Below are 26,736 nucleotides of genomic sequence, written 5' to 3'. Positions count from 1 at the left end.
TTGCAGCATAATAATAATGCATGAAATGCTACTCCAGGTTAGACAAGACACATCATAGAATGGATGTGATGTTAGCAGTATAAAGGCCATCAGAAAAAATGAGCCGATCAAGAATTGCACCTCTCAGAGAAGGATTCATAACCGCAGCAGGTAGCCCAAAGACATTACCATCAGGCACTTCTTTTTGAGAGCAGATAGATTTGAGAGCAACATTTAGGCCAAGTGAAGTAGGTTCCGTCTTCAGACTGCAAAATAAAACAAAACAATAAGTAAATATATAAATTTATCCTTAAAAAGGAGTTGCTAAAAACTAAGATTAAATTGACCAAAGGAGTTCATTGATTCTTAACATACAAAGACTGGAAAGTAGTCCCCTCAGAGCTCATCACAGACCAAACATTATACACAACCCATGGCGGAATAATTGCATCCTTTAGTTCCACACTGAAACAAAGATCACCGACGGATATACCAGGTATAGTTTCCATATAGCTAGTATCTGAGCCACTAGATGAAGGAACGACCATATCGGCTTTCCGTATCTCCTTACATGTCATCTAAAAATCAACACAAGTCTTCAGTAAGCATACTAGTAGAAACAGCATTGCAAGAACAGTTGTCACAAAAAGTCTGCATGCACACTTACCTCTGGAACATGTAAAGTTGCATTCTGGAATGGGACAGGTGCATACAAGACAGGAACATCTGAACCAGTAAGGGAATTCAAGGTTTCCCTAAAGAGCACATAGCAAGTAAACAATTAGCAGTCAACGATTTCTTTCAAGGCTGCATTCACTGCTAGAAATTGCAGAGGCTTTTAGTTGAATACCTATAGTTTATGAGTATATCATATAGAGATTGGACCTCCTCGTGCCCACTAAATGAAAGGAGGGATCGAGAAGTATTGTTTTCCACTTCCCCCGTTGTAGATTTTGGATGGAAAATCTGCATAACGATCACAAGTTATCATCATGCTTGAGTGAAGTTATAAAGCATAGCAGAGCCTGAAAAGACAGTTATTGATACCTGGCCCAATCTTTTCTTCTCAATTTCCATAAGTTCAACCAAGTCATCGTCAATTGATTGATCCACTTCAACTTCACCAAATGGCATAGTAAAACTTATTTTCTGATAATTATAAAGTACAAAGTTTATCAGATAAAGAATATTTAGCTATTTACAACCCTTCTCAACAGAAAATGAACTTCAAAATGAACGCAACTAAATAGTTTTCTCCATTGTCTGAAAAGGTTCGTCTATGAGCATAAAAAATTAGGATGTTATTAAAACAATTTAATTAATTTGATACTTTTGTGTGATTTTATGATTTCAGATTGTGTCATTTAGTTATTGCTGTGTGTGCTTCCCATTTTGAAGTTGCAACATATTTTCATTTTCTCCCATATTGTCGACCAACTCGTTAGCTTTCCCCAAGCACATATTCATTCCAAAACTCAAGTGTATATTCAACAAACCCAATTTACTTGCTTCATCAACTTGGCAACCATCACTCTAGTTGGTCACTAGGAACTAACTATTAACTAGGTTTTTACTTTTGCAACCATCACTCTGGTGATAAAAGGACCAGGTAATCACACTAGTCCACATATTAATAAGGTTGGAGTTGGAAGTGAAATGGATAGCCAGTAGTAGCATACATCTGCACATGACTCAGCAACTAAACCAGACATACCACAACAGCTTCTAATTATCTTATATGCAAATAACTTATGTTCTCAAATTTTGTAACTTGTAACTTCCATAGATATGAAAAATGAAGTAGTAATAAAATCATTACAATGTTTCTTGAACATAAATAAATATTCATTCAAATGGATGCTCCTATCAATAGAAACACTAGAAATCCAATTCAAACAATTTCATCTACTAGGGCCTCCTAATTTCATTTACTTTCTATAAGAAAACAATACAACAACAACCAAGTTTTATCCACTGAGTGGACTTGACTATATGAATCTTCCTACACCAATGGACTCTATACCATATACTACATCATCATTTATATATAAATAAATTTTATCTTGTTTTATTGTTGTTAATAAAATTTTCTTAAATCTTTTTCTTCCTCATTTAATGTGCATATTTGTCATAGTTTCATATCACCTAACCATACCATCTTAAACGTGTACAAGAAATGCTTAAACATTTCATATTCCTTTTGAGCATTCAGCATTGATTGCTCTTGCCTTAGTTATCATAAGAAACAAAGAAAGTCCATTATTATGCACCAAAAGAGCTGCTTACAAGTTCAATTTGTCAAATGCAATAAAAAAAATCTAGCTATAGATATTTTTTAGGTTTTAGTTTTTCTTTAAAAATTTGATATAAAACCCATTATTATATTTTACTAGTTATTATAAGTCTGGTAAAGCCAGACCTTGCTTTCAAGATAATAGGTTGGGAGAATGAATCTTTTTTCATTCTATAAAAAGAGCTATTAAACCTTCGTGTAAAAAGTATTCTTCAATTTTTATTGTCATAAGTTGTCTTCTCCGCATGAGATTTTCATTTCCATATAGCATCAATGAATATCAAAATATTATAGTAAATAATATATATAGAAAAAGAGAGAGAATTTTGTTATCCTGCACATCCATTCGTGAGCAACCCATGAGCACCTAATGTTTTTTTTTTTTTTTTCAATTTTCACTTCCTTTAGTTAAACACTAAATCCTAAATCTTTTAAAAAAATAACACTAAATACTCACAGATTGCTCAATGATAAGTGTGCAAGGTAAAATTTCACTATACATATAATTTTTATTTTATTTTATTCTTATAACTTTGTTATAAAGAGATTATTGGTTCATACTAGTTACGATAAACCTGCTAAAACAAGACCTTGTTTCTAGGAGAATAAATCTCTTTTATATTCTATAAAAGGGCTCCCACATCCTTATGCAAGTTATTCTTTAATTTTTAATAAATATTCTCATCAGTTTTTTCTTTGAGTGAGTTCTTTATTTCAATATTGCCTTAATACTATACCTATGAAACAAGCACGACCAAATTGTGTTAATCAATTGTTACCTACTGTGAATATATAAATCACTGGCTGATAATGAAAACGTAAGTTCTATTCAGTTGATACTCAATGAAGCATTGCCTCGTTTAAATGCAGAGGCATATAATATGCAATTTTAATGATTAGACTAGAAGCTAAGAATAACAAATGCAATTCAAGCTGCCTAATGAAATAGCTGAGCATACATTTTTTCTTAGCAAGGATCGTAGACCATGTGTAGATTGTGATATGTAAGCATTACATGAGCGCTTCTTTTTCCCAAGTAAGTTGCCCCCAATGAACAAAACCACAAACTGCACAGTATAAACTGCAATTTTCACAAGAATCAAATGCAATATACAAGAATGCATTCTGAATATAATAAAGGAGAGATCAACATCAATATCACGCAGTAAATAAAAAGTGACGTGTAAGAAATCATAGTATTTTGTGATGGCATAATCAAATCTTTATAAAAACAAATAATGCCGTGCTAGAAAACATAGTATTTTGTGATGGTATGATCAAATCTTTATAAATTCAGATAACATTGCTAACTGAAGACTTCTTAATGCATGTAATTTCTTGCGCCAAGGCATAGTAAGCTGTAATTTGTATAAATTATTCTTGTCTGTCACAGAACTGACAATGCCTGTTTATCCAAGAATAGCCATCACATAAAAAAAATAATTCTTCAGGTCATAATAATGTAGTAACAACAAAGAGAGATGCACATGGTCTAACAACTGTTTAGTGAAATAGTTGTTCAAGATGATGGAAGTGTAATACGATTAAAGTTTAGTGAAATACCATAGAACATGTTACAAATGTTCTTTCTTAGCATGTAGTATAGGCTTCGAAACGAATCTTCCCAATCCTGCTGCCTTTTCAGCCAAAAGTGTGCGTCTACAAAATTATGAATATAAATGCCAAAATACCACAAGAGTCAGGAGCCTACCTAAGACAAAAGAATGATATATCAAAAAAGAGAAATAATTTATTAACTAACCATCCTTTCCAGCAGATGAGGCCAAAACTGACACAACTGAAGCAGGTAGAGAGGATTGAGGATATACCCATGAGTGCAGTGATTTATAGAATTTCACCTGGGGAGTAGCACCATCTACAGTTGTAGACCACAAGCTGTAAGGATTACAGCTTGCACCAATTGAAGGAGTTGTAAATGACCTGTGACACCTACATGCGAAATTAACCTTTTTTTAATCAAAAGAGAAAACATGGAGAGAGAATACAAATTCGGCATCTGAGTATACTGAAAACAATTATGATATTCAGAAGTATTCAATAGTCACAAAATCCAAAGCAGACAAGCTGGTTCGTAAACATCAACAAATCCCAATGCCTGTTCAATTTTTTCTATGCTCAGAACTACCAGAAACAAATCACCTAACCAACATGAGTACTCAAGCCAAGTTCGAATAGGTTGACCTGGCCTGACTAAATTAGAACATCTAAATGTATCAAGTGCTTATAAACTAGCATCAAAGTTGGAAATTATGTTACTCGTACTTGGATACGAATATCCAATGTAGGTAGTGCCTAACATAGTTATTTCTAGAATCTTTTATATGTGATCAACAAAAATATTAAGTGCACAATTATAAGTGTCAGTGTCAAAGTGCAGAACAACACGGGCATGGAGAGCATAGATGAGAAGTACAAATAAATGTCCACACAAAGGATCACAATCCATTTGTTTCCAGCAGACGAAACATTTTCTTGATCAGTGGAATGAAGCCAACCCATAGCATTAGCATTAATGATTCATGTCTCTAACCACAGATATCCACATTCACCAAGAGAATCAAATGATAAACTGTGAGCACAACTAAGTTCATGCAGATGGATTACCATACCAAGAAGCTATCTGGAAATCACTTTAAAAGGCATAGGTAGGCTATTAATTGGCAATGCACTTGTATCATAAAAAAAGATAAGGAACAAGGTGTTGTGTATATACTTCTACATCAGATATTCAGTAGGTAGTATATACAAGTAGATTCTTATGACAGGTGTAGATGACCTCACCACCTAGACAATAATACCTTCTTTGATGCCACACTAATTCAATTATTAGTTTAACAAGGGTTAAGCAAAGAAGTCCAACAAACTAAATTTATACCATCCTTGTTAATAAAACCAACGAAATTATTTTTTTTAAAAATCCATGTATGTCAAAACTTAGTAATGAGAATATGCTAGACACTAATTTGAACAAGTCTAAAGATTAAACCTCTCAGTATAAAATATATATATATGAGATGAACAAATTAGGACATCTAAATCATGTCACGTGCTTAAAACTAGAATCATAATTATAAAAACTAGTGGAGTTATACTTAGAAGATTGAGGAAAAAGGAACTGTGCCCCAGTAACAGTCCACACAAAGGATCACTATCCATTTGCTTTTAGCAGATACAATCCATCTTCCCAATCAAATATTTACTTATTGTCACTAACCTATTGTCTCCATTGTCTATAGACCAAAGCATATTTAACAAGCAATTTGCACCTCATTAAATTTAGGTATAGAGCATCACCAATTGATAACTAGATTCAAAAATCAATACATGACTATAAACTCAGCATGTTTAAACTTGATACATATTACAAAGAATATATCAAAGGAGTCTCACTGTAACACTCACCATTTAACAGAGGATGATAAAACCAACCGCAAGCTGATTTTCAAGGTAAAATCAAAAGGGATTCTAGGACTTCGAATCTCAAACTCAGAAGTAATTCTAGGACCTGGCATCTCAAATTCAGAACAAAAAGCACTTGAATTTGAAGATTGATTGCCCATTTTTCCAGAACCAACTGGCACCGAAGTTGAATTGATAGGAATATTACGAGCATCCAACTCCCTTAGGGCTTTTTCCTAGGAAACACATGACATGACCATGCTAAGAAATGGTACCAAACAAAGCTTAGGAGCATAAACTAGAGAGATAGCAAATTTGCATAAGATATACCATATCAATTTTGGCAGGAATATCAAGATTCTCATCTCCCATATGGAGCTCCACAACATTGCGTAGCATATTTTGGCTACATCTATCAATCTTCCTGAAACCATGGTAATTTTTCTCTATGCACGATTTATCAGCACCTTCAGGTTTATTTAACATAGTCACATTTTCACTGCATTAAAGAAGGAACTTCTCTTTATATTCATTGATAGGAACAATGAAACTAAATGAAGATAGTTGAACAACAAGAAAAGCAAGTAATACCACAAAATTGATGTTTTGCCCTCAGCTGGTAAAGAAGGATCAGAAGGGTTAGGAATAACATCAGGATATCCATCAACACTCAAGAACTCCTGTTTAGCAAATTCATCAGATTAGCTTTTGTAGTTGAATACTTAGTGCCAATGTATGAGAATTTAAACCTTGGCCTTCGCATCTCCATATAGAACTTTGCATCTCTCACTTGACTTCTTAACAGGATAGATCTCATTGACACGAGTGTTAAAGTATTTTTGAATCTTCAACTGCTCACCTTTCCTGATCTCATTGCTATCCAATCAGTCAGCGAAATGACCTCAGAAAATATGAGAATTGCTTTATGTTAACTTACCTTTCTGGATCAAGAGCAGTTGGCACAAGTTTTTCTGTGATTGTCTGATCATTTCTTTTCTTCAACTGTTCACTCTGTCATGTAGGTTAATGTCAATCAAACATTTGATTCTCTAACAATAAGGTCATATACAGCTTTATAGTTTCTACCATGGACACCTAAATCATGTCACAACACTGTGTGTGTGTGTGTGTGTGTGTGTGTCCATGCCAAGTCCTCTCTCTCTCTCCATGATACAAATTGGCGATGGATCTATGGATCCACAGGCATCTCCTTCATCTTCTACTGAAAGTGCAAAATACTAAACACAGAAGACAACTTATACCCACTTCTTGATTTATAATAGCATATCGGATGGAAATGCGCATTAACCAAACAAATTCTGAATGTAAATTGTTAGGTTAATAAAATCTATTATCCTGAGAAACAATTGTCTTAAGTCTCAATACTTTAATAATTGCAAAAAATAGTAAACATTAGCAAAGCACAATTAGAAAAACACTCAAAGTTCCACCATGGAGAACTTATAGTCATTTGTCCAAGACCTTATAAAATCAGATCTACATAATCCTGTAACAATTAGAACAAACAACTATCAATGTATTTGTACCTCCGGCAAAGCAAACACAAGATAAAAGAAAGTACTTTAATCCTATTAAGGAACCTAATACTAACTAAAATGTAGGCATGACAGTAAAAATTTAAAGAAACAGATGGCTCGGTACTTTCTTGTATCCCACTCCTGCAGGTGAAATAAATCTAGGAATGCATGAATCACAGAGTAACAAAGAAAACAAGAAGAAAATGGCCATGCGATAAAGAAAGTCCTGGAGTAGGAAACCTAAGGTCGACAAGACAGACAGCACATGAACTAAAAAAATCTAAAAAGAGAAAAAAAAAAACCCGATGATTGTTCAATCGACTGCTGAAAGGATCAATTGAACAACATTGATCTATGTCTTTTATTAATCCGACACCTATCGAGTTTACCGGTAAAGAAGAGCAAAACATAGGATTAAGACCAAACTGTACCCTAAGTTCCGATGGGGTCTTCCGTTTCATCGTTCCACCAGCCTTCTTCGCCGTCGGCGAGGCCACTGGCAAAGGTAATCTGCAACGTCGGCACGGCGATGAAGGCGAATGGCGACGAAGGAGCGGACATATAGAGCGACGAGATCCGTGCAGGAAAGGGAGGGAGAAAGGGCGGCGAATTTGGAAAAAAAAGAGGGGGAAATTCGATCGCGGGCGAAACGTAGAAGTTTCCGGAAGTGGCCAAAATTTTAAACTCGAAAGGGGATTTCAGAGTAAAAGTGAATATAAAAATTCAATTTAATTATTTTAGAATTTTAATTTTTTTTTAAAAAATGATTAATTTGATTTTAAAATTTAATTAAATAACCGAATAAATCGAATTATTTAAAATAAAAAAATTGATTAATAAATTTTTAAATCTCTATTAATTAATAAATCTTTTAAATATTTTATTATTATTTTTATTAAAATTTGATTTATTTAATTTTTATTTAAAAATTTAATCGATTCATTAATTTTTTAAAAAAATATTAATTTTAATTAATTTTTGATTCCTAATTTTAATAAAATATTAATTCTAATTCTAACGAGTCCCAACACAAATCAACAGTCCGGCATAATAGATCCAGCAACTCAAAGCAGTTCAACTCGAACCCGAGTCAGCCACCAATCCAGTTAGGACTAAAATCTCATACGCAATTGCCCTTGAATCTCTATCTTCTTTTGCAAAAAAAGGTTGAATCTGTCGCCCCAGCGACTTCATACGGTCGATCTCCACAACTATCTATGAGAAGATAAATCAAAAAATTACAGTTGACCATGACAGAGGAGGATATTACTCATCTTTATTGAGATTCAAATTCTTGTCCTTTTCTGCAACTTTGTTTCATCGTAATCAACTCAGTTATGCCCTCGAAGCCCTTGAATCTCAATCTTCACTCTTATTCGACAAGCAGTGGGCGACGCTTTTAATCCGATGCATCTACTGTGAAGAAGACGACGAGTAGCGGTTGTTTCGGGTAACGGTAACAATTTTTATTAAGAGAAATGATATGTAGCATGAAAAAATACAATATGACTACACCATAGCTATGTTGTTGAGTGTATCATATTGATTTCATACTGCATTTTTTCATGCTGTATATCATTACTCTTTTGTTAAAAACAGCTATAAAACTTAAAATTACTTGTAAGAGCATCCGCAACGCGCTGTTAATCGGGCGTTAATAGCAGACATGGAGGAGCGAAGGAAGGACATGGAACAGTGAGGGAGGAGTGAGAGAGGAGTGAGGTATTGAACGCGTTCAGAGTTCTGAACGCGTTAATAGGTGGGCCCGTGCTTTTTATTTTTTTATAAACGGGTTGAATGTTGGATCCGTTTTGCCGGACCGCCTAAAGTTGAGTCCTACTCCGAGTCGAACCAACTCGAACATCTCTCTCCCCTAAAACCCGGACCGGAACTCCAGGAATCGCTGAGATGTGGCGACGAGGCGTTCAGACTCTGCGGCGATGCTTCGCCAGCGGCGGCGGCGCGCTGCTGCCCTACCCCTGCGCTCCTTCGACCGAAGATCCATGTCCTCCGGAGCCGCCTCCGCCGTGGACTCCATCATCCTCCGCTCTCTCAAGGAACACTACATCGAGGTTTCCAAGATGACTCCTCCGCCGGTACATTTCTCCTCCTTTCTAGGGTGTGTGGTTGCCGTTTTCAGACTAGGATTCTCTAAGAAACCTCCTTCCTCCTTGGTGCTCAGAAAGTGAATCCGCCGTCGTCCTACTCTATTGTGAAGGGCGCGCTGGACCTAGATGGCCCCGTCCTCCGCAGAACCTACAAGGAGGAGGAGATCTCGATATCCGTGATGCGCCTTGAGAACATCATGCCCTCTGGTGTCGGTGATGACGATGGCGACGACTCGATCAACCAGCTGTTCCTCCATGTCGATGTGTCCAAGCCTGGGCGGGAGGTGTCGATTCAGTTCCTTTGCGGGTTGTATCCAGATGTCGTCGGGATACATGCCGTGCGCCTTCGACCCAATGTCTCGGAGCCCGCTGGACGGAGCAATATGTCCAAGTATCAGGAACGCGTGTTTCAGTATGCTCTTCCACTCGCTCAATTCTGTACCTTTTCTTCGCTCTCAGTTATTCGATTCTGTTCACTTTTTTTCTGCATAGGAGAGATTATCAACTTTTTATTTGCTGGGTTTTAACATTTGTTTCCTCGATAATGTGCTAGGGGTTTCAGTCTGCATTGCAATGAATTGATTAGATGATGTGGTTCTTATGATGCACGCACAGGAGATCCCGGTTTTCTTTTTTTTTTTTTTTGTTTCATTTTGTTTAAACAAAAACAACACCCACAAAGAATTAAAATTTGTATTTTGCTTCAAACAATTGTGGCGGAGTCTAGTACTGGCTTTCCTAGTTATGTGCTTAGTCTGTTAGTGTTTGGGAGAGGGCGATGTGTATTGACCAGGTAGATACCATTGCTACGCCAACTTCAGTCTGATTGCCCACAAATCATAGAAGCTGTTTACAGCTCGTTCAATCCTGAAGTTGTTCCAGGATTGTGTTATATAGGCATTAGCCTGAGAACTAAATTCCTAGTCTCACCTCAAGGTGGGTTTAAGCTCATGAAATGAAGCTGTTGTATTGACAACAACCAACTTCCTCATTAGTCGTACTCCTGAACATTGGTTATTGGTCTTCCTTATCTAATCTTTTCCATGGATGCCATTGATATCAGGAGACTGAAGTTATTGGCGATAGAATATTAAGGAAATCCTATTTAAGCAGCTATATAACTAATAATGAGCCTTAATTCCTCTAGTAGGTCATCAATGGTGGTCAAAACTCCTGTCAGCGACATCATGCATTGGTGGAGAAATTGGTCTCTTTGAGACTTTCATCTTACAGCGTAGGTACAAATGCTTAAGGTCAAATGACCCACCTCTAGCAGAGCTTCAGCATGCCACAAACATCCTAGATGAACTTGGGTTCACTATGTTTGGAGTCTCAAGCAAATTCCTTGGTTTCATGATTCAGCATTGAGGAATAACAACAAATCCAAAAGAGTTCCTAGTTTCTATAAAGTTTACCTGCTAGATTGGAATGTTCAATAACAGATGAATAGGCTCTCAGCAAGTCCATGTCTGATTTGGTTGAGTGATGTCTTCTCTTTTTAAAGTATCCTAGTATATGTTCCAGTGACATCATGAGATGCGAAAAAACACATCGAATTGCCTTGTTGCTACTTAACTTATTCCGAGAATAACATTAAAGTTTACCTCTCAGACATTGTTGAGGCAATAGTCCTCCCTCTGGAAACCAGGATTATCCTGAGCTTTGACTATCAAGACCATTGACTTTTCCTAAAAAATAAATTCACTCCTTGAGGATTCCAGAGCAGCTGGAGGATTGACTTACACAAACATGGTTGGCCAACCAACTAGGCACTACAACAAGAATGTCAAGACCCGGAAATGGGAGATTTGATGCCTCTAGAATGACATATTGGTACAGTAGTCACATGGTCAATTTCACAAGTACCAACATGGGACTATTGTAAAACTAATACCATCCAAGAAGATACATACAAATTTTTGTATAACAGAAAGGAGGTAACTTGAACGTTGCATACAATGTTTAACAATAAACCTATCATGCTCCTAAAAACTGTTAAAATAAGATTCCTCTGTAATACTAAACATTGCACCAGAACTGATGATAAAATCTAGTGAAATTATTGTAAGATCTTTCTTTAGGACGTCATGGGTTCAACTTAATCTGATGCTTCAATCACAGGTGGCAAAATCGGTTAATACCAATACGATCACCTGAGATGGATATTGCCAAAACATTGCTATATTTTAGTTTGGCAAGTGTTCATTTGATTTGGTAGGAATTCATTGGGTTATTGCATTTCCCAATTAATTACGAATTTTTTCCGAGTTTGGTTGGAATTGTATTAATCAATTTTTGGTTATATTTGATTTTTTGTGAGATTATCTTTTCTTCATGCGAGATAGTTATCCCACTTCATCCAAATTCTCTGTGTGAGTTTTAATGGATTTTTCCATGTTGCATCAATTTAGTGTCGGAGTGATTTCCTACTAATGTCAATTTGGTGTCCAAGTAACTTCACATGCTTTGCATTAGTGTGCCCTTGTTAGCCTTCACGAAGGATTGAATTTAGCCAATTCTACCACAAAGAGGAGGGGAATGGTTGATAGCTGAAGAAGTTTGTTAGAATATAATTGAGAAGGTCAATATTAATAATTGTGTAGTTTACTAGAACTTGCTCAATGTACTTGTTTTGAGAGCCTTACATGTCATTACAGCCCAAAATGCATGGAGCATTTTTTGGTTTTTCTGTATCAGAACAAGGCCTGCCACTTTCCTGAAGAATATCCTTGAAATCATTTAGAGCCATTGGTATAACTTTCACATTCTGTAACTGGAATATAGTGTTTTTTTGTTCAGTAGTTTACATTTATTTCTCTAACAATCACAAATGCTGAATATAAAAGTTGAATTTCTTTTTTATAAAAACTCGGTCTTTATCTTCATAAACTAATCCGCCCCTTTATTGAATCATTTGTCACTCAGACGAAGTAATGCTCAGATGGCTAGATTCTGACAGTCATCTTTTCTTTTCTTTTTTTACTTTACGTATAACTGCTAGCAACCAACAAAGCATTATGCAATCTCTTTTTATATCTTTGCGATTGTAAAGGTTTAGCATGACAAATATTTTTTGTGTCGTTGTTTTCAAGCAAGCCATTTGGATTTGAAAAGGTTTCAAGTGCCTACTATAGATAAATGTCATGCTTTGATGGAATCACTTTGTTGAGATTCTTAATGATGGCAATGCAATGTTTTTCACTAATCATGGTTCTTCAACCTCAGGGAACTAGACCAAAAGGTCAGGGATGCATTTCATATTTTCATAGAGACACGCGGTATCGACGAGAAACTTTTTCCATTTCTGCAAGCGTGGCTGTATGTGAAAGATCATAGAAACCTCATACGCTGGTTCAAAAGTGTGGGCTCCTTTATCAATGAATCGAAACCTGCTTGAGCTGCGAATTTCTTGCTCATGGTAATGTCTATGGAGAGTAGCAAATGCTCGACCGGAAGGCACATTTAGGTTGCTATTTCTTTTCCTATTCGCGAATTAACTGAAAAGGGTATATGATATGTAGGGGATACTTCTTGAGGAAGTTGAAGTTGCAGACTTTTTTTTGCAATTGAGAAGAGCTATCTATTCTTGTTGTAAGAACCTGGAAGAAAAATAATCTTCTTTTTGTGTGTGTGTGATTTGGTTTTTGAACTGCTTTGCTTCTGTTTGATTAGAAGAGAAACAGGATAGTTAAATGGTCATCATCTAAGAAAGCTATGCTTTCACTATGAATTCCCTTTCCTATCCTTGATTTCCTTCTGTGCCTACTTTTTCTTGTGTATTCCGATTAAATGATACAACTTGTATCATCTTTCAATTTTTATTTATGTAAAATAATTTGTTGATGATTTCTTCCAGGTTCTTTATTTGCTAGCAATTGATATTAGTTATATTTTTGGAAGGCTAAGCAGATATAATGCGGCTAAGGTGGTTTTTGAAAATTGATTAAAAAAAAAATCAAGTATAATTATTTAAATGTCTTTTATTATTATTTTATATTTAAATTTTAAATCGGTTAGATGTGTTATATAGGTTTGTAATAGTTATAAAATTATAATTGTTATAATATGAATTTTAATTATATTTTTATTTTTATAATAATTGATTTTGGACACAAAATTTCGTTTTCAGGATTTTGTCGGAATATTTTGGCTTTTACTAGCAGTAAAGCAAACCGTGTTAGTACGAGCAGGGACCCACCGCTACCACCAGTCACGAATCGGGTAACGGAACGAGTTCGAAGTATTTTTCACGACTCCTGCAGGATAACGTGTCGTCAGCTCCGGTCTCGGTCACACCAATTAAGCCAATGGGTTGTCGCCACGTTTGCAGCGGAAAGGTGATCGTGAAGTATAAGGGCGTAACTGATAAATGTAACGTAGGGAGAAGTGAAATTGTATATTCTAAGGATGAAAGTGAAAAAATAAATTCTTGCCATTTATTTATCTGTTAACTAAAATGTAAGAAAATGCCTGCAACTGCTCTCGACTACGGAAGGGAGAAGAAGAGGAAAGGGGGAGAAGACGAAGCGAAGCGGGCCAGGTGAAAATTGCCGGCCACAAGCGAAAGGAGGCGAAGCAAAGGGCGAAAAGGGAAGGAGATCAGAGGATGGTACGTCCCTCCGATCGATCTCCCGAGGTGAGCTGACGATTCGAACCCCTGCTGCACTCCCTCCTGTGGGACTTCTAGTGTTGACTTGGATATCAGATCTGCTCTCTTGCTTGGTCGGCCCCCCGTCTTCTTGATTCCCTCCGATGCAATCGAGATCTTCGTTTGGGTTCTGCAGGCTCAAAGGCGGGATCTTTGGTGATTATAATTCATTTTCCTTTCCTTGTATTTTTTTTCCCCCTGCATTGGGCCGCTTAGGATCTTCTTAGATGAATCTCGCTTTCTTTACCACTCGGGAAGAACTTCTAGTCTTAAACGGGGATCTTGCCCCGGTGTTAGATAAGTAGTGTGAAGTGCCTGTTCTGAACTGAAAAGGGTCGATTTGCTTGCTTGGACTGAAATGATAGTTACGGGTTGGATTCTTCTGAGTCGATTCGGAAATATCTGGAGTGAGAATTTCGTCGCTTCACTTGACTATGATTTGTTATAATCCTTGCTCAGTTGCTCACAAACTTAACCGCATTTCTGTATGTTTGGTGTTCGTCAGTCTTTACCCACTTTCTGTAAATTTCCCGTTTTCTTGTATCAGTATCTCGTGCATTACTGTCTTGGATCAGATGATCTCTTCGTATTTCCTTCTGCATTCTCGTTTGAGTGCGAATTTTCTTCTGCCTTCATGCTTGGAGTTATCTGATTATCCAAGCTATGCTTTTGAGATTCTATCCACTCCCCTCAATTTCTTGGATGCTGTTTCCATTTTCTTGTTCTAGTCACAAAGTCTAGCACGAGCAATGCTGGTCCGATTTCTACGTTTGAGAATGAAATTGAATTTGATTGTTCTAGTTCCAGCGTATATGGTTAAGTAGGGAACTGGTGAGTCAACTAGAGTCAAAAACTTAGTTCTTCAAGCAAGCTTATTCTTCTTCTTTAACCAGCCTTGATATCCATTTATCATGTTATCTGCATTTGAGATATTTGTCCTGAGAAGGGAAAGATGATAATACAAGGCAAAGTTTCCATTAAACAATAGACATGCCTGATCAGAAAAACAAAAAAAGAGAATAATGCATTATGAAACCTAGGGCATGTATCAAGAAGTATACATCTCTGTATATCTCCTCTCCACCATCTTGGTGTTTGTCAGCCCCGTGTCTTTTGCCATGTTTAGATGCCTCATAAAATATAGTCATCAAAGTCATCTTTTCTTGGCATAAATTTAATCACATAAGGTGCCATGATGGCCTGTTATTCAGCAATATTTATTCCATGACAACATTCACTTGTACACTTCTCCTTTTAATTGAATTGTCCTACACTGATACATTGCCTGACCCTGTTAGATTCAGTTTAGGTTTTAAGGGGCTCATTTTCTTAAGTGATTCCTGTTCAGTTGGAGTTGTACCAATTCAAATGGTATTGAATACTTCTTTCCTTGATGCACTATGTATATTGGACAAAAAAGATCACTATTGATGTTGCTGGAGGTTATTTTTGAAAGAAAAAATGGTCCCAATTCATACTGTGTCAATCCTAATCCTACCCCTTGCTTGGTTGCATCAAGCATTCTGCAGTAACAATTCCAAGAAATAACTTAACTAGAATCAGCTAGTTTTGATTGATCAGTAAGACTTTGATTCCAGTGAATCATAGGAAATTGCCAAACATTTTTTTGTAGGTATTGTTACCAAATCTAATGGCAACTCCATTCTGATCTTAACTGGAAACTCAATTTTATTGCCAGAGATGCCTATATAATGTCCCGAACTGCACTATATATTTTATCTGTTTTGAATAGTATAATTATTTAGTCTTAGCTTACACTTCAGAATGTTCTGTTTTTTATTTTTTGCACAAATAAATGATGTAATAATCTGCGGTTTGATAAATCTATTTCTCATATCATTACCATCAGGAATATACTATAGATTAGATTGTAATTTTCATGTTATTATTTTGGCAGGTTCTTGTCTAAAGTTTGACTGACATGGGTTTCTCTGCAAAGTGGCTAAGATCATTAGTTGGCATAAGGAAATATGAAAAAGATCAATATCCAGAAAATGATAAAAATGTGAGTAAAATTCTTTGGTTGTGACTTTTATTACTGGTTTGTCTCTGTTGGACCATTATTTTTTCTGGTGATGAGTTGCATCTTATTCTTCTTGGGTTATACTTCTAGCTGTAAGAATGAGATAGGTTCTGTGGAATAAACTTATATGTCAAGTCAATAATTGACAAATGGAATAACTGTGAAATCTCAGTCTAACCTACAATGGTTAATAATCATGTACAAATGCCTCAGGACAATCTTGAAACTGATGAGTTGAGCCTAAATGTGTGCTCAAGTAACCATAGAATATCTGAATGATGAAAAACAATCTATAAAGATTGATATGTGCTATTACTTATTATGGCTTGTGTCACATAATATTGATTTGAAATTGAAATAATGTCTGGCAGTTTCCCTTGCATTCTATCATCCCTATGTCTCTGGCTTATGTTTCTTGAGATGTTGCTGCAGTATTTTTGTTCATATGTTTGTTATTCACTGCCTCATGGTCTCACTATATTACAGAATAGTTTATCTTCCAATAAACATGGCCAGAAAAAAAACTCTGTTACTATTCCAGAAGCAGTGTTTGCTCCTGGAACAGCTCTATCAATAGGAGATGCCAATATCCAGTCAGATTCACACTCTGCTTCCTCTCCTGCCACATCAAATAACAGACTAATAAGTTGTCAGACTCAAGAAAAAACAAGAGAGGAATGGGCTGCCACAGTCATTCAAACTGCTTTCAGGGCATTCCTGGTATGTTAATTGATTTTGTTAGTTGTATTGCAAATGTCATCAAAAAGTTTCCTTCATATCAAATTAGTTTATTTTTTCTTTAAATAATCTCAATTACAACAACGTGAGGTAAATTGAGATATGAAACATTAATCATGAAGTAGGAACTTAAATGAACCCTTTTTTATTGTCAATCTCATTCCACCCAGGCTAGAAGAGCTTTACGAGCTCTGAAAGGGTTGGTAAGGTTACAAGCCCTTGTTAGGGGTCATGCTGTAAGAAAACAAGCTGCAATAACTCTTCGCTGCATGCAAGCTCTTGTCAAAGTTCAGGCTCGTGTAAGAGCTAGACGAGTACGCATGGCATTAGAAAGTCAATTGGGGCATCAAAAGATTCAAGAACAGGAGTCACATGAATCTCATGTCAGAGAAATCGAGGTAAGCTGCCCAAACAACACTAACAACTATAATTTTGATAAAGTCAACTGTATTTCTCCTTTCTCATGCATTGAGATTAACTGCCTGCAAAGACTAGGGGTAAAACCTATTTCTTTCTGTGAGTCTTTTATGAATTTGTAGACCCAACTGCCTAAGTAATCTATCAGACGAGCACTTTACTGTACTTTGTATAGCAACAAACTAAAACATGTGATACTTTATCTCACATAACTGTTAGGTTAAATGAAAATTAATTTATTAGGATTCGTGGTTGGAACGAATGACTTAGTACATACCATCTGTTATCTTATTGCAATTTTCATCTATTGATTGCCTCATGACCACACCTATCTTATGCATCCATCTCATATCTGGTGCTTTCCTATACAAAATCCTTTAATAACAGCAAGAGGTAGTCATTGGGAGGTTCCTATGTTATTCTTTTATATTCTTTCCCAATATTTAACTAGAAATTACAAATTACTTTCTTAATGATATCATAAATTAGTCCAGGATGTGCCTAATTTTATGAAATTTTGACCTTTTGTGCTCTTGTATTTGTTTCATCAAGATAAATTAAATTGTTGTTTCTATTTAAACTGTTTTGAGTGACTTCTATTCTGCAATTGTAATACAGGAAGGATGGTGTGACAGTGTTGGCTCTGTGGAGGAGATCCAGGCAAAGTTGTTGAAGAGGCAAGAAGCTGCGGCCAAGCGTGAGAGAGCCATGGCATATGCTCTCACTCATCAGGTATCCTGTAATGGGAATGTAAAATCATGTAGAGCGAAGCTTGATTGTGAAGTTCAGATTCTCGATGTGCTCATTCTTTAGCCTTTACCATGGCAACATACAAATCTGGAATAAGAAAATTACAACACCTGAGCTTATGAATTTTATTAACCTAAAAGATGATGATAAATGTTCTTTTTCTTTTCAATTTCAAAATTAATGATGTCCTTTTTTATAATTGCTCCCTCCAATTCCATCAACAGGAAGAAAATAGCAGTACAACACCTGGTATTTGCCTACTTGTACAACCCGAAAGTTTCCTTTTTTCACTTCATGAATTTTCATTTCCCAATTTCTTTTTATAATAATCTTTTTCTTGTTTTTTAGGAAAGATTAAGCATCTTTTGTATATAAATGAATTTTATTAACCTAAAAGATGATGATAAATGTTCTTTTTCTTTTCAATTTCAAACTGGAACTCTGTCTATATATTTATTTTCTGTTCCAGCAAATGAAACCGATCTAAATTCAACTATGGTATTAGATTTTTTGTGTTAATCCAACGAGGCATTCTGCTTTAATTTTTATAAATATGCTCTTTTTTTAAAGAAGATCACTATTTTGCTAATATTGATTAATTGCTGGAGTGTGTTAATTCTTGATGATATACCTTCCAATTCTTGATAATGTATCTATCTACTAATCTTTTAGTTATACATGTGAGTGTGTATATCTAGTGTATATATGTGGTAATATATCTTCTAATATTTGGGTATGTTTACCTTCCTTTTCTTAGTAGTTAATATTATATGAGCCATTAAATTGACTTTACTTATGCTCTAGTGGCAAGCAGGTTCAAGGAAGCCAGCTGCCCCTGCAGGTTTTGAACCAGATAAAAATAATTGGGGTTGGAATTGGTTAGAGAGATGGATGGCTGTACGCCCTTGGGAGAATAGATTCCTTGATATTAATCTCAAAGATGGGGTTAAACTTAATGAAAATGGGACCGCTGAAGGAAAGAATGCTGTCAGCATGTCCAAGACTCCCTCCAAAGCTACTGGCAGAAAACCCATTTCAACTCTGCAATCCAATTCCCTAAACCATAAATCCATTACTTCAATGTCTGAGGGAAGTGGTTCTTCATCAACCCGATCTGCTAGCTTAATGACCTCTTCTGCCCTTCGTTCCAGTAAGCCAAAACAAAAATCATCTGATGAGGCATGTGGAGAAGTCACTTCCCGAGTTTCGGCAATTGGTTCTCGATCATGCAGCAATCCCAAGGAGAGGACTTCTCAACTGGAATCGCAGGCTAAAAGGTTGTCATTGCCAGACAGCGGTATGACATTTCCCAGAAGTATATCATATTCAAAGTTTACCGTATACATTGTAGCAGTTTGTTTTCTCAAAATCAAATGTCATTTTTTCCTAGTGTCATTTATCCTTTATTATGCATCTCTTGTTCCTATGTTAAATCCTGAATGAATAATTCATCTAGTGTTCTCACTTGCTCGCAAACATGTTTTTGACAACATGCAGGCTTAGGAGTCGGAAAACCAGCTTCCTATAAAGTTACAATCAACCAGTCAGCAAATACGAAGCCCCTTAAAGATACACAAAAGTCTGAAAGGGAAGATAATGAGATTCCTACGAATCCATCTTCAAAAACAAAGGAAATGGAGACATAAGAGACTAATTCTATTTGTTGTTGTAGTATCTAGTCTTAGATTTTTCTTTTTCTCTTTATCAAACATTTTATTGTACATATTTACATGAGCTTGTTCGCGTAGTTTGCAGTTGGTGTAATGTGTTACTCCATACGTTCAACTTCGGTCGCGGACCAAAGATGATCCATCATGATAGGATCAAATCGTCATGTTGTATTATGGGTTGTGATTGTTTATGCAATATTCTATGTAATTGTCCCTTTCATCAACTATATGTACTCAGATGTTTTCATATCCTTGTTTTAAGGATGTAATGGTTTTGTTTAGATTGACCGAATGAGAGTTAGGATGGTTGTGTCATGGATGTGTGATAATGTCTATATTTTTTCAAGGCAATAATTTGATTATGAACTGCATTCTTAAGATGTATATCGTTGTGTATTCCGTGAAGCCTGATACTCCCATCAATTAGAGAGTTTGAATCTCAGTAGCAATTGAATATTCTAAAAATGCATAAATTATACTTCAAATTTACAGACAATTTCATGTATAGACTTTCCAAGAGTTTGTACAGAGATATCTCAAACAAGGACTCCTTACATTGCAGGTGCATAAACCATATTATGTCCATTTTTTTCCTCTCTATTTTAGAAACACAAGTAATCAAAGCATAATCGTAAACAACACGCACGTCTAGTGCAAGTAACATGAGAAATCAGATGGTTCCCAGCAAAATGCACAAGTGATCGAATGGTGGCGGGCAAGTTAACCATCCTCGCTTCCAAGCTAAAACAATTTAGCATTCAGTTTAGGAAGATCCCTTCATATCATCGGCCCAAACGCTATCCCACGAACCGCTAGCTTTAGGACCCTCGGCGAAATGCTGCCCGGCGGCAGCTGGAAACTCACCAGGAGGTCCCAGTTGCTGCTGTTTTCTAGGCTTTGTGCGGATGCCCAGTATCCTCAATACAAATCTCGCGAGCTCACCGTATAGCATTCCGGAACGATCAAAAAGCTACAGGTGTTAGCTAACTGGTCAAATAACCTTGTGACATCCTGGAATAATAAAGACAGAGCTAAGTTTGGCTACATATCTAACCTGAAGAAGGGCAGTCATGAACAAGTGGAAGGCCTGAGTATTCTGATCGATTAGTATAGAAATTCGACCGAAGAAATTCACAACGCCTTGCATCTGCAAACCATATTGGAAGTACAGTTAGTTCATCGATCAGCAGTACAGTTAAACAAATCGAGAATCCTTTGATTCAAATAAAGCTAACACGGGAAAAACACAGATATTGACAAGAATCTATAAAACTATGTTTAGTGTGCAAAAGGTATCTTACCACACGAAGAAAGGACATCCAAAAGCCTGGAGGAGACGACGGAGGACCATATGGATTGTTTGGATCTTGGTTACCATAAGGACCTCCCATTCCCATACCATAACCACCCATCGGTCCACCAATGCCACTATTGTACATGCCACCTCCATACATTCCTGAACCTCCATACAGCCCCCCATACCCTGATTGCATATTGTTTCCATAAAGACCACCATATGATCCTCCAAGGCCCCCGTACGAACCATACATGCCGGAACCATACATGCCAGAACCATAGCTTGAATTGTACAGATTTGATCCGTAGCCTGCTTAAGAAATGGGAGTTTCAGTACCTAGTTAACGATGTAGATGATAACAACTCGGAAAAGATCCCAACATAGTTACCTCCGTAACTAGTGCCATTGTTTTGCCACGGCCTCGGAGGCACAGGCCTTGTAAGAGTATTGTTAATAGTAGTTGCACTCGTGTCGATAACTGGAACGACTTCACCTGGTTTTGCAGTTCCAGATGCTTCAACAACATCGCTGGTACTACCTGAAGATGGGGGCTTGAATGGTGCAGGACCTGATGAACCTGCCGCTCTTTCCCATGGTTTTGGAGGTGCAGGACCTGCAACTATCCAAAACTTGGGATTTAATTTGCAACTCTTCATGTTTGTGGATCGGCATATTAACTGACAGATGTGACATAGTACTAAAATCATTTTTATTTTGTACAGAGTATGAAGGTATATCTGACAATTAGTTTTTTACTCACTCTAGCAAGCAGAATAGTTAATTGAGTCAATGCACCTAATGAATTTAGAGGGGTAATTGAATTAACGTCTATAAGTATCCAATATTCATAAACCACAAAGGATGAAGTCCTCAAGTTTGCGAAAACTAGTTGAAAGAAAAAAAAAATCATCTCTGAATTAAAGATGACTGAGACAATATAGGACCGTTGAGAACCTCAAATATTGATCATGCCTGGAAATATATAATGTCTGAATTATAGGATTCAACTGTCTATTGAAACTCCACTTGAAAAGAGTACTGTCATCAACACATGAATCTCAAATAAGAATATATAATGTTGCAACCAGTGATAAGAGTTGAAATACTAACAAACTAGGATTTCTTAAAACAGAAGTCTGAACTTGGAGAAAATCATAATAGGAAAAGGCAATCACATCCAAATAATAACTACAAAAGAACACACCAGAACAAAAGCTATCAAAAACATAGAAAAAATATGAAAAAATCAATGCCACAGAAAAAACACTTGTTGGTGTTAGCAAATTAAAAACACAGAAAATCTGAGAAAAGACTGAAGTTAACCATTGTTGGTGTTAGCAAATTAAATGACACATAGTTCGGCCAAGCTATCAAAGTTGGCAACAGGCCAACTAAGGGGAAAGATGTTAGAAAAAAAATCATAAACCATATGTTCTTAAGCAACCCAACAGAGAGATATGCATCTCAAAGAAAGGATGACAAAGATGGGAAAAGCTGAAAGAATTGAATAACAAATATCCATTAGCATGCACCAAAATGGACCAACTGAAGTGATATGGACAAGGGCCAAATCATATAAGATGCTAACTTAGAACCCAACATTTCAATAACTATTACTTGAACGTCTTATTTAAATTAAATGTTAAAATGTCTACTAAAGGCAAAGGAAATCAAAAGATAGACTTTGACAAAACAATCTAAAATTGCATATTACAAGGATGGTTTGAAGTAGTATAAATTGTCATAACTACTATTGCATGATCAACCTGGAAGGAATTAATGAAAATTTGTTTCCATTGAGTCATTGTTTAAGATAGTATGAACTGTCATAACTACCAGTGCATGATCAATATAAAAGGGATACTAAAGAAAATTTGTTGATTTTTTTAAAAAAAATTATTTAAAATTACTTTTTAGGTCATGATAAGTTAGGTGTTATGTATTTTTAGGTTATGATTTAATAAATTATTTTCATTATCTAAGGGTTATATATTACTTCTTCTTAATTTTTTTTTCAATTTGTTACTTTGATTCTTTCATGAGTCATATTTTAATTATAACATTTAAATGAAAAACTACGAACTAAAAAAATGTTAAATAGCATAACTTTCAACTTCTAGAATTGCCAGTTATTCGTTAACTTAACTAGAAGGTTACAAGTTCAATAAACGATTAGTCGAAGTATGTGTGCACTACAATGTTCCTACGACAACATATGATCCAGCAGTCTATTTCTCTTCTCTAAATGTCTTTCCTTTCCATTTCCTCTCCTTCCTTCTCCCCAATCCCCAGAAATATAAGAAAATTGACACCGGAAGCCATCGTTATTTAAATCAGGATCAAATAATTACAAAGAAACTGCCCTAACTCCATCATGTTTCTTAGGGAAACTTTCCAACCTTAGCAAAAATAACTCAGCAATGAAATCGAGAATAAAAATAAAAGCAATTCCCAGAAAACTAAAAGAAAGCTATGGGAAACCCTAAAAGAAATTCTTAGAAAAAAAGGCATAAAAACACAGAGGAATTCCACGGATCCACGCGATGCGCATCAGATCGAAAAAGGGAGTCAAAGATTCACCAACCTGCGGGTGTTGAATTGGATGCCATGGCGTTGGCGAGGGCAATCTACATGAAGCGCGCTCACCGCTCCTTCTCCGCTCGCCCCCTTTCTCGTATCCTCCTCTTATTTGCTCGAGGAAACCGACGAGAAATCGCCGACCGGTTCCAACAACGGCCCGACGGTTTCCGGATCCGGATCTGGATCCGGATCCGCCCGTAACCATCCGGCCTAGCTTCACTCATATGTCAAATGGGCCCCACCTTACATCTCCGTTGCCAACCGACGTTGACCAAGTCAACGGTCAGAATGCGTGTGTTTGACTGCGTTTCGACGTCAACCCTCTCCGGTCAACTCGACTTTAAACGGCAAAGATAATTATCAGGGATAACAGTGGAAAATCACGTGGATTAGCTCTTAATAAAGATAATTATCTGAGCTCACTCATTAATTAATTAAATGAGGAAAATAAGAGAAGGAATTAAACTTTTCTTCCACCCGTTTTTAATTTTTGGTTTTTTTTTTGGGGAAAAATGATCGATTAAAATTAATAAAAATAATAATTAATAAATGATATTAGATTATGTGTGGATCTCTCTCTTCTTCCAATTCGTTTTTTTTTCTATTTATATTCTTCTTCGCAATCTAATGGGGGAGGGTCCTTTCTTCGCTTTCCCCTTTTTCGTTCGTTAGGGTTTGGATTCTTCTGCGATCGGGCGATCGATCGGACTGCGGAAGTTTGTGGGTTTCGAGGATTTTCGAGCGCTGCTTTTGTTCTTTGTTGGATCTGATGTCGCACGGCAGGTCGTTGGCGGTGGCGGATCTCGACGGCTTGCGGTCGGTCGGCCGGGGCTCGGCGGCCGGGGAGGAGGAGGAGGTCGACCGGTTTGACGTCTTGCCGGACGCGTTGCTTCTCGTCGTCTTCAACCGGTTGGGCGACGTCAAGGCCCTCGGTCGGCTCTGCGCTGTGTCGCGCCGCTTCCGCGCCCTCGTTGCCCATGTGGAGGACGTTGTCGTCCGCGTCGACTGCGTCGTCTCCGACGAGTCCTCCCCCTCCGATGGCGCCGGCGCCGGGTTCGGTAAGCCGCGCGGCGTCTTCTCCAAGCTCACCCATCTCCTCCTGTGCTCGCTCGTCAAGCCCTTCCAGGCTCTCGGTCAAATCCTCTCTCCTCCCCCCTCTTGTACCTGTGCAGATGCTGCCTACGACAAGCCTTCCTCATCCGAGGTCCCTCACCATTCCCCGTCCGAAGTCTTGAAGAACTTTGAGGCAATCCGACGCCTCCGCATAGAGCTCCCCCACGGCGAACTCGGGGACGAAGGTGTTCTGCTGAAATGGAGGGCCAACTTTGGCTCCACCCTCGAGAACTGCGTCATCCTTTGCGCCTCCTCCGTGGAATCCTCATCCAACCCCGGCCAAACTCCCAGCTTTAATGGCACATCTACTGGCGGAGACGTCTGCGGTGGCATCCCGGACTCTTTCTACACGGACGGCAGCTTGAAGCGCAGGGTGGTGTGGACTATCAGCTCGCTGATCGCTGCTTCCGCCCGCCATTATCTTCTCAACCCAATTACGGCGGACCACGGGTCTTTACAGAGCTTACATCTCACAGACGCAGATGGGCAAGGAGTGCTGTCTATGGACCAGCGGCAGATACAGGAACTGCGAGCGAAGCCATCGATTGCTTCAGGGGACTCTCAGCGGACCCTGTTGCCAGCGCTAAGCATGCGGCTATGGTACGCTCACCGTCTGGAGTTGCCTTGTGGGATGGTACTGAAAGGTGCGACATTGTTGGCTATCAGACCCAGCAACAACGAGGAGGCTGGTGGCAGTTGGGCTCCAGAGGCTTTTGAGGAGCCATACAGGACGGCCACAAAGTTGTTGATGAAGACGAAGACTTACTGTCTTGAGATGAATTCTTTCTGATCCTTGTAAACGACTACAGAATCTAATCTTTAAAGGTACAAGGAACTGAACTCAAATAAGAAATGGATATCTACAAGTTGTATTACTCGTATCTTTCTTCAATGGATTGTGCTTTCTCTTAACACTTGGATCTGTAGAATGTTTTTCTTTTCCATACACAAATCATTGCTCACAAAATCCTAGCTTTGTTAGTTTGTTGCTATCCTCATTCAGGCTGTGTAGATGATATCTAAATCCTCTTCTAACACTTTCCAAGTTGAACATGATTTTCTTAGATTTAATGCTCTGCTTATTGATTGAGAATGCTCAAAACTACAAGCTGTCTTTGTTCATGTTCTTTATTCCTCTTTGTTAATGAACGTAGAGACCTTAACACAAACATCAAGGTTGCTTTTTTCCTTTATGGTGGCTAAGATTTGAGTCATTCTTTGAGAACACTAGGCATGGTGGTTGTATCTCATACAATATAATAAATCAATAATCTTGTTCCAAGAAATGGTAAATGAATACTATATATGAATTAAAATAAACAAAATAGTTAGAAGAACCAGAACCACCATGATAAAAGTGGGGCACCAACCCAATTGACAAAGCCCTTACCAACTATATTAGTTGTTTCCTTTAACTCAAATTTGAGTTTGAAAAGATTGCCTTCCATGCAAAGTGACCTTTTAGGTAGAAGAGGCATAAAACTCATTTCCATGTTCTCTTAGAAATGCTTTAGGGTAGCATCCCCCCTCCCTACCCCTAAGCTACTGTATGTCATTACGACATTATATAATTGATATCTAAATGACCTTTAAGTATTATTAAGTGGTTGATATTGAGTAATGAGCCACGATGCATCCTTAGACTTTGGTTTTGTCTTTTTTTTTTTATCAAAAGCCAAAACAACAATTATGTGGTTGCTTGAGATGCATCTTTCAAATTCACAATTACATGTGGTTGACAAAGTAAAAAAAACCAAGTGATTCTTTAGCAACCAAAAGCTAACCACTTAGGTTGAATCTTAATTCCAATTATGCAGAATTATTGTCTTTTACCATTTTGTTTTGTCCCTTTCATGATGATGTAATGTTTCAGTGAAACAAATTCTCAAATAACAAATCAACCCACAGCACATGCATGCTACATCATTGATTAGTTCATTTTGATTTTATTTGTAACAAAAACACTACTTTTGGACATATTTCAGAATTATCACACTTTGGTTAGATTTTGGCAGCCAATGGCCATGTTATTGGTAGAATAATGACAACAAGAAATGTTGCAACCGATACTATCAGATGATATGTTTGGGCGATGTACAAAAGAAATGTTATCGTCCCTGTTTTGATAGATTTGAGTCTTC

At 37.1% G+C, this 26,736-nt stretch overlaps 4 protein-coding genes and 1 pseudogene across 5 annotated transcripts; 3 read left to right on the top strand and 2 right to left on the bottom strand.

The window, feature by feature from the left end:
* Positions 1–52: 52 nt before the first annotated feature.
* On the bottom strand, positions 53–7,712 carry LOC141812005 (uncharacterized). The gene is made up of 14 exons (XM_074700093.1): positions 7,662–7,712; positions 6,630–6,703; positions 6,442–6,568; positions 6,284–6,372; positions 6,023–6,191; positions 5,696–5,928; positions 4,035–4,222; positions 3,836–3,931; positions 3,232–3,353; positions 1,027–1,128; positions 830–945; positions 647–734; positions 355–557; positions 53–245 (listed from the first exon to the last, which is right to left on the bottom strand). Exons 1-14 carry the CDS (start codon positions 7,689–7,691, stop codon positions 53–55), a joined length of 1,830 nt encoding a protein of 609 aa, XP_074556194.1. The 5' UTR covers positions 7,692–7,712.
* Positions 7,713–9,101: 1,389 nt separating this feature from the next.
* On the top strand, positions 9,102–12,852 carry LOC141811821 (uncharacterized protein At2g39795, mitochondrial-like; annotated as a pseudogene).
* Positions 12,853–13,820: 968 nt separating this feature from the next.
* LOC141848737 (protein IQ-DOMAIN 5-like) lies at positions 13,821–19,852 on the top strand. The gene is made up of 7 exons (XM_074736790.1): positions 13,821–14,142; positions 15,905–16,012; positions 16,517–16,750; positions 16,939–17,166; positions 17,804–17,917; positions 18,740–19,232; positions 19,433–19,852. Exons 2-7 carry the CDS (start codon positions 15,929–15,931, stop codon positions 19,579–19,581), a joined length of 1,302 nt encoding a protein of 433 aa, XP_074592891.1. The 5' UTR covers positions 13,821–14,142; positions 15,905–15,928; the 3' UTR covers positions 19,582–19,852.
* Positions 19,853–20,089: 237 nt separating this feature from the next.
* On the bottom strand, positions 20,090–23,617 carry LOC141811981 (peroxisomal membrane protein 13-like). 2 transcript variants are annotated; one of them, XM_074700061.1, is made up of 5 exons: positions 23,487–23,617; positions 21,291–21,521; positions 20,907–21,211; positions 20,660–20,752; positions 20,090–20,575 (listed from the first exon to the last, which is right to left on the bottom strand). In XM_074700061.1, the coding sequence occupies exons 1-5, from the start codon at positions 23,509–23,511 to the stop codon at positions 20,369–20,371; spliced, it is 861 nt and encodes a 286-aa protein (XP_074556162.1). In that variant the 5' UTR covers positions 23,512–23,617; the 3' UTR covers positions 20,090–20,368. The 2 variants fall into 2 exon arrangements, with proteins under 2 accessions (XP_074556162.1, XP_074556163.1); XM_074700062.1 differs by having other exon boundaries at positions 21,291–21,515; positions 23,487–23,597.
* Positions 23,618–24,097: 480 nt separating this feature from the next.
* Positions 24,098–25,562, top strand: LOC141811879 (F-box protein At5g46170-like). The gene has a single exon (XM_074699951.1). It carries the CDS (start codon positions 24,252–24,254, stop codon positions 25,383–25,385), a length of 1,134 nt encoding a protein of 377 aa, XP_074556052.1. The 5' UTR covers positions 24,098–24,251; the 3' UTR covers positions 25,386–25,562.
* The last annotated feature ends 1,174 nt before the right edge of the window (positions 25,563–26,736 follow it).

Source organism: Curcuma longa, chromosome 17 (genome assembly GCF_044706935.1).
Source record: "Curcuma longa cultivar G26 ecotype Majalengka, Jawa Barat chromosome 17, ITB_CL_G26_1.1, whole genome shotgun sequence".
Classification (NCBI taxonomy): Eukaryota; Viridiplantae; Streptophyta; class Magnoliopsida; order Zingiberales; family Zingiberaceae; genus Curcuma; species Curcuma longa.
The sequence above is the reverse complement of the archived record's forward strand: the minus strand, read 5'-3'. Positions and strand labels throughout refer to the sequence as shown.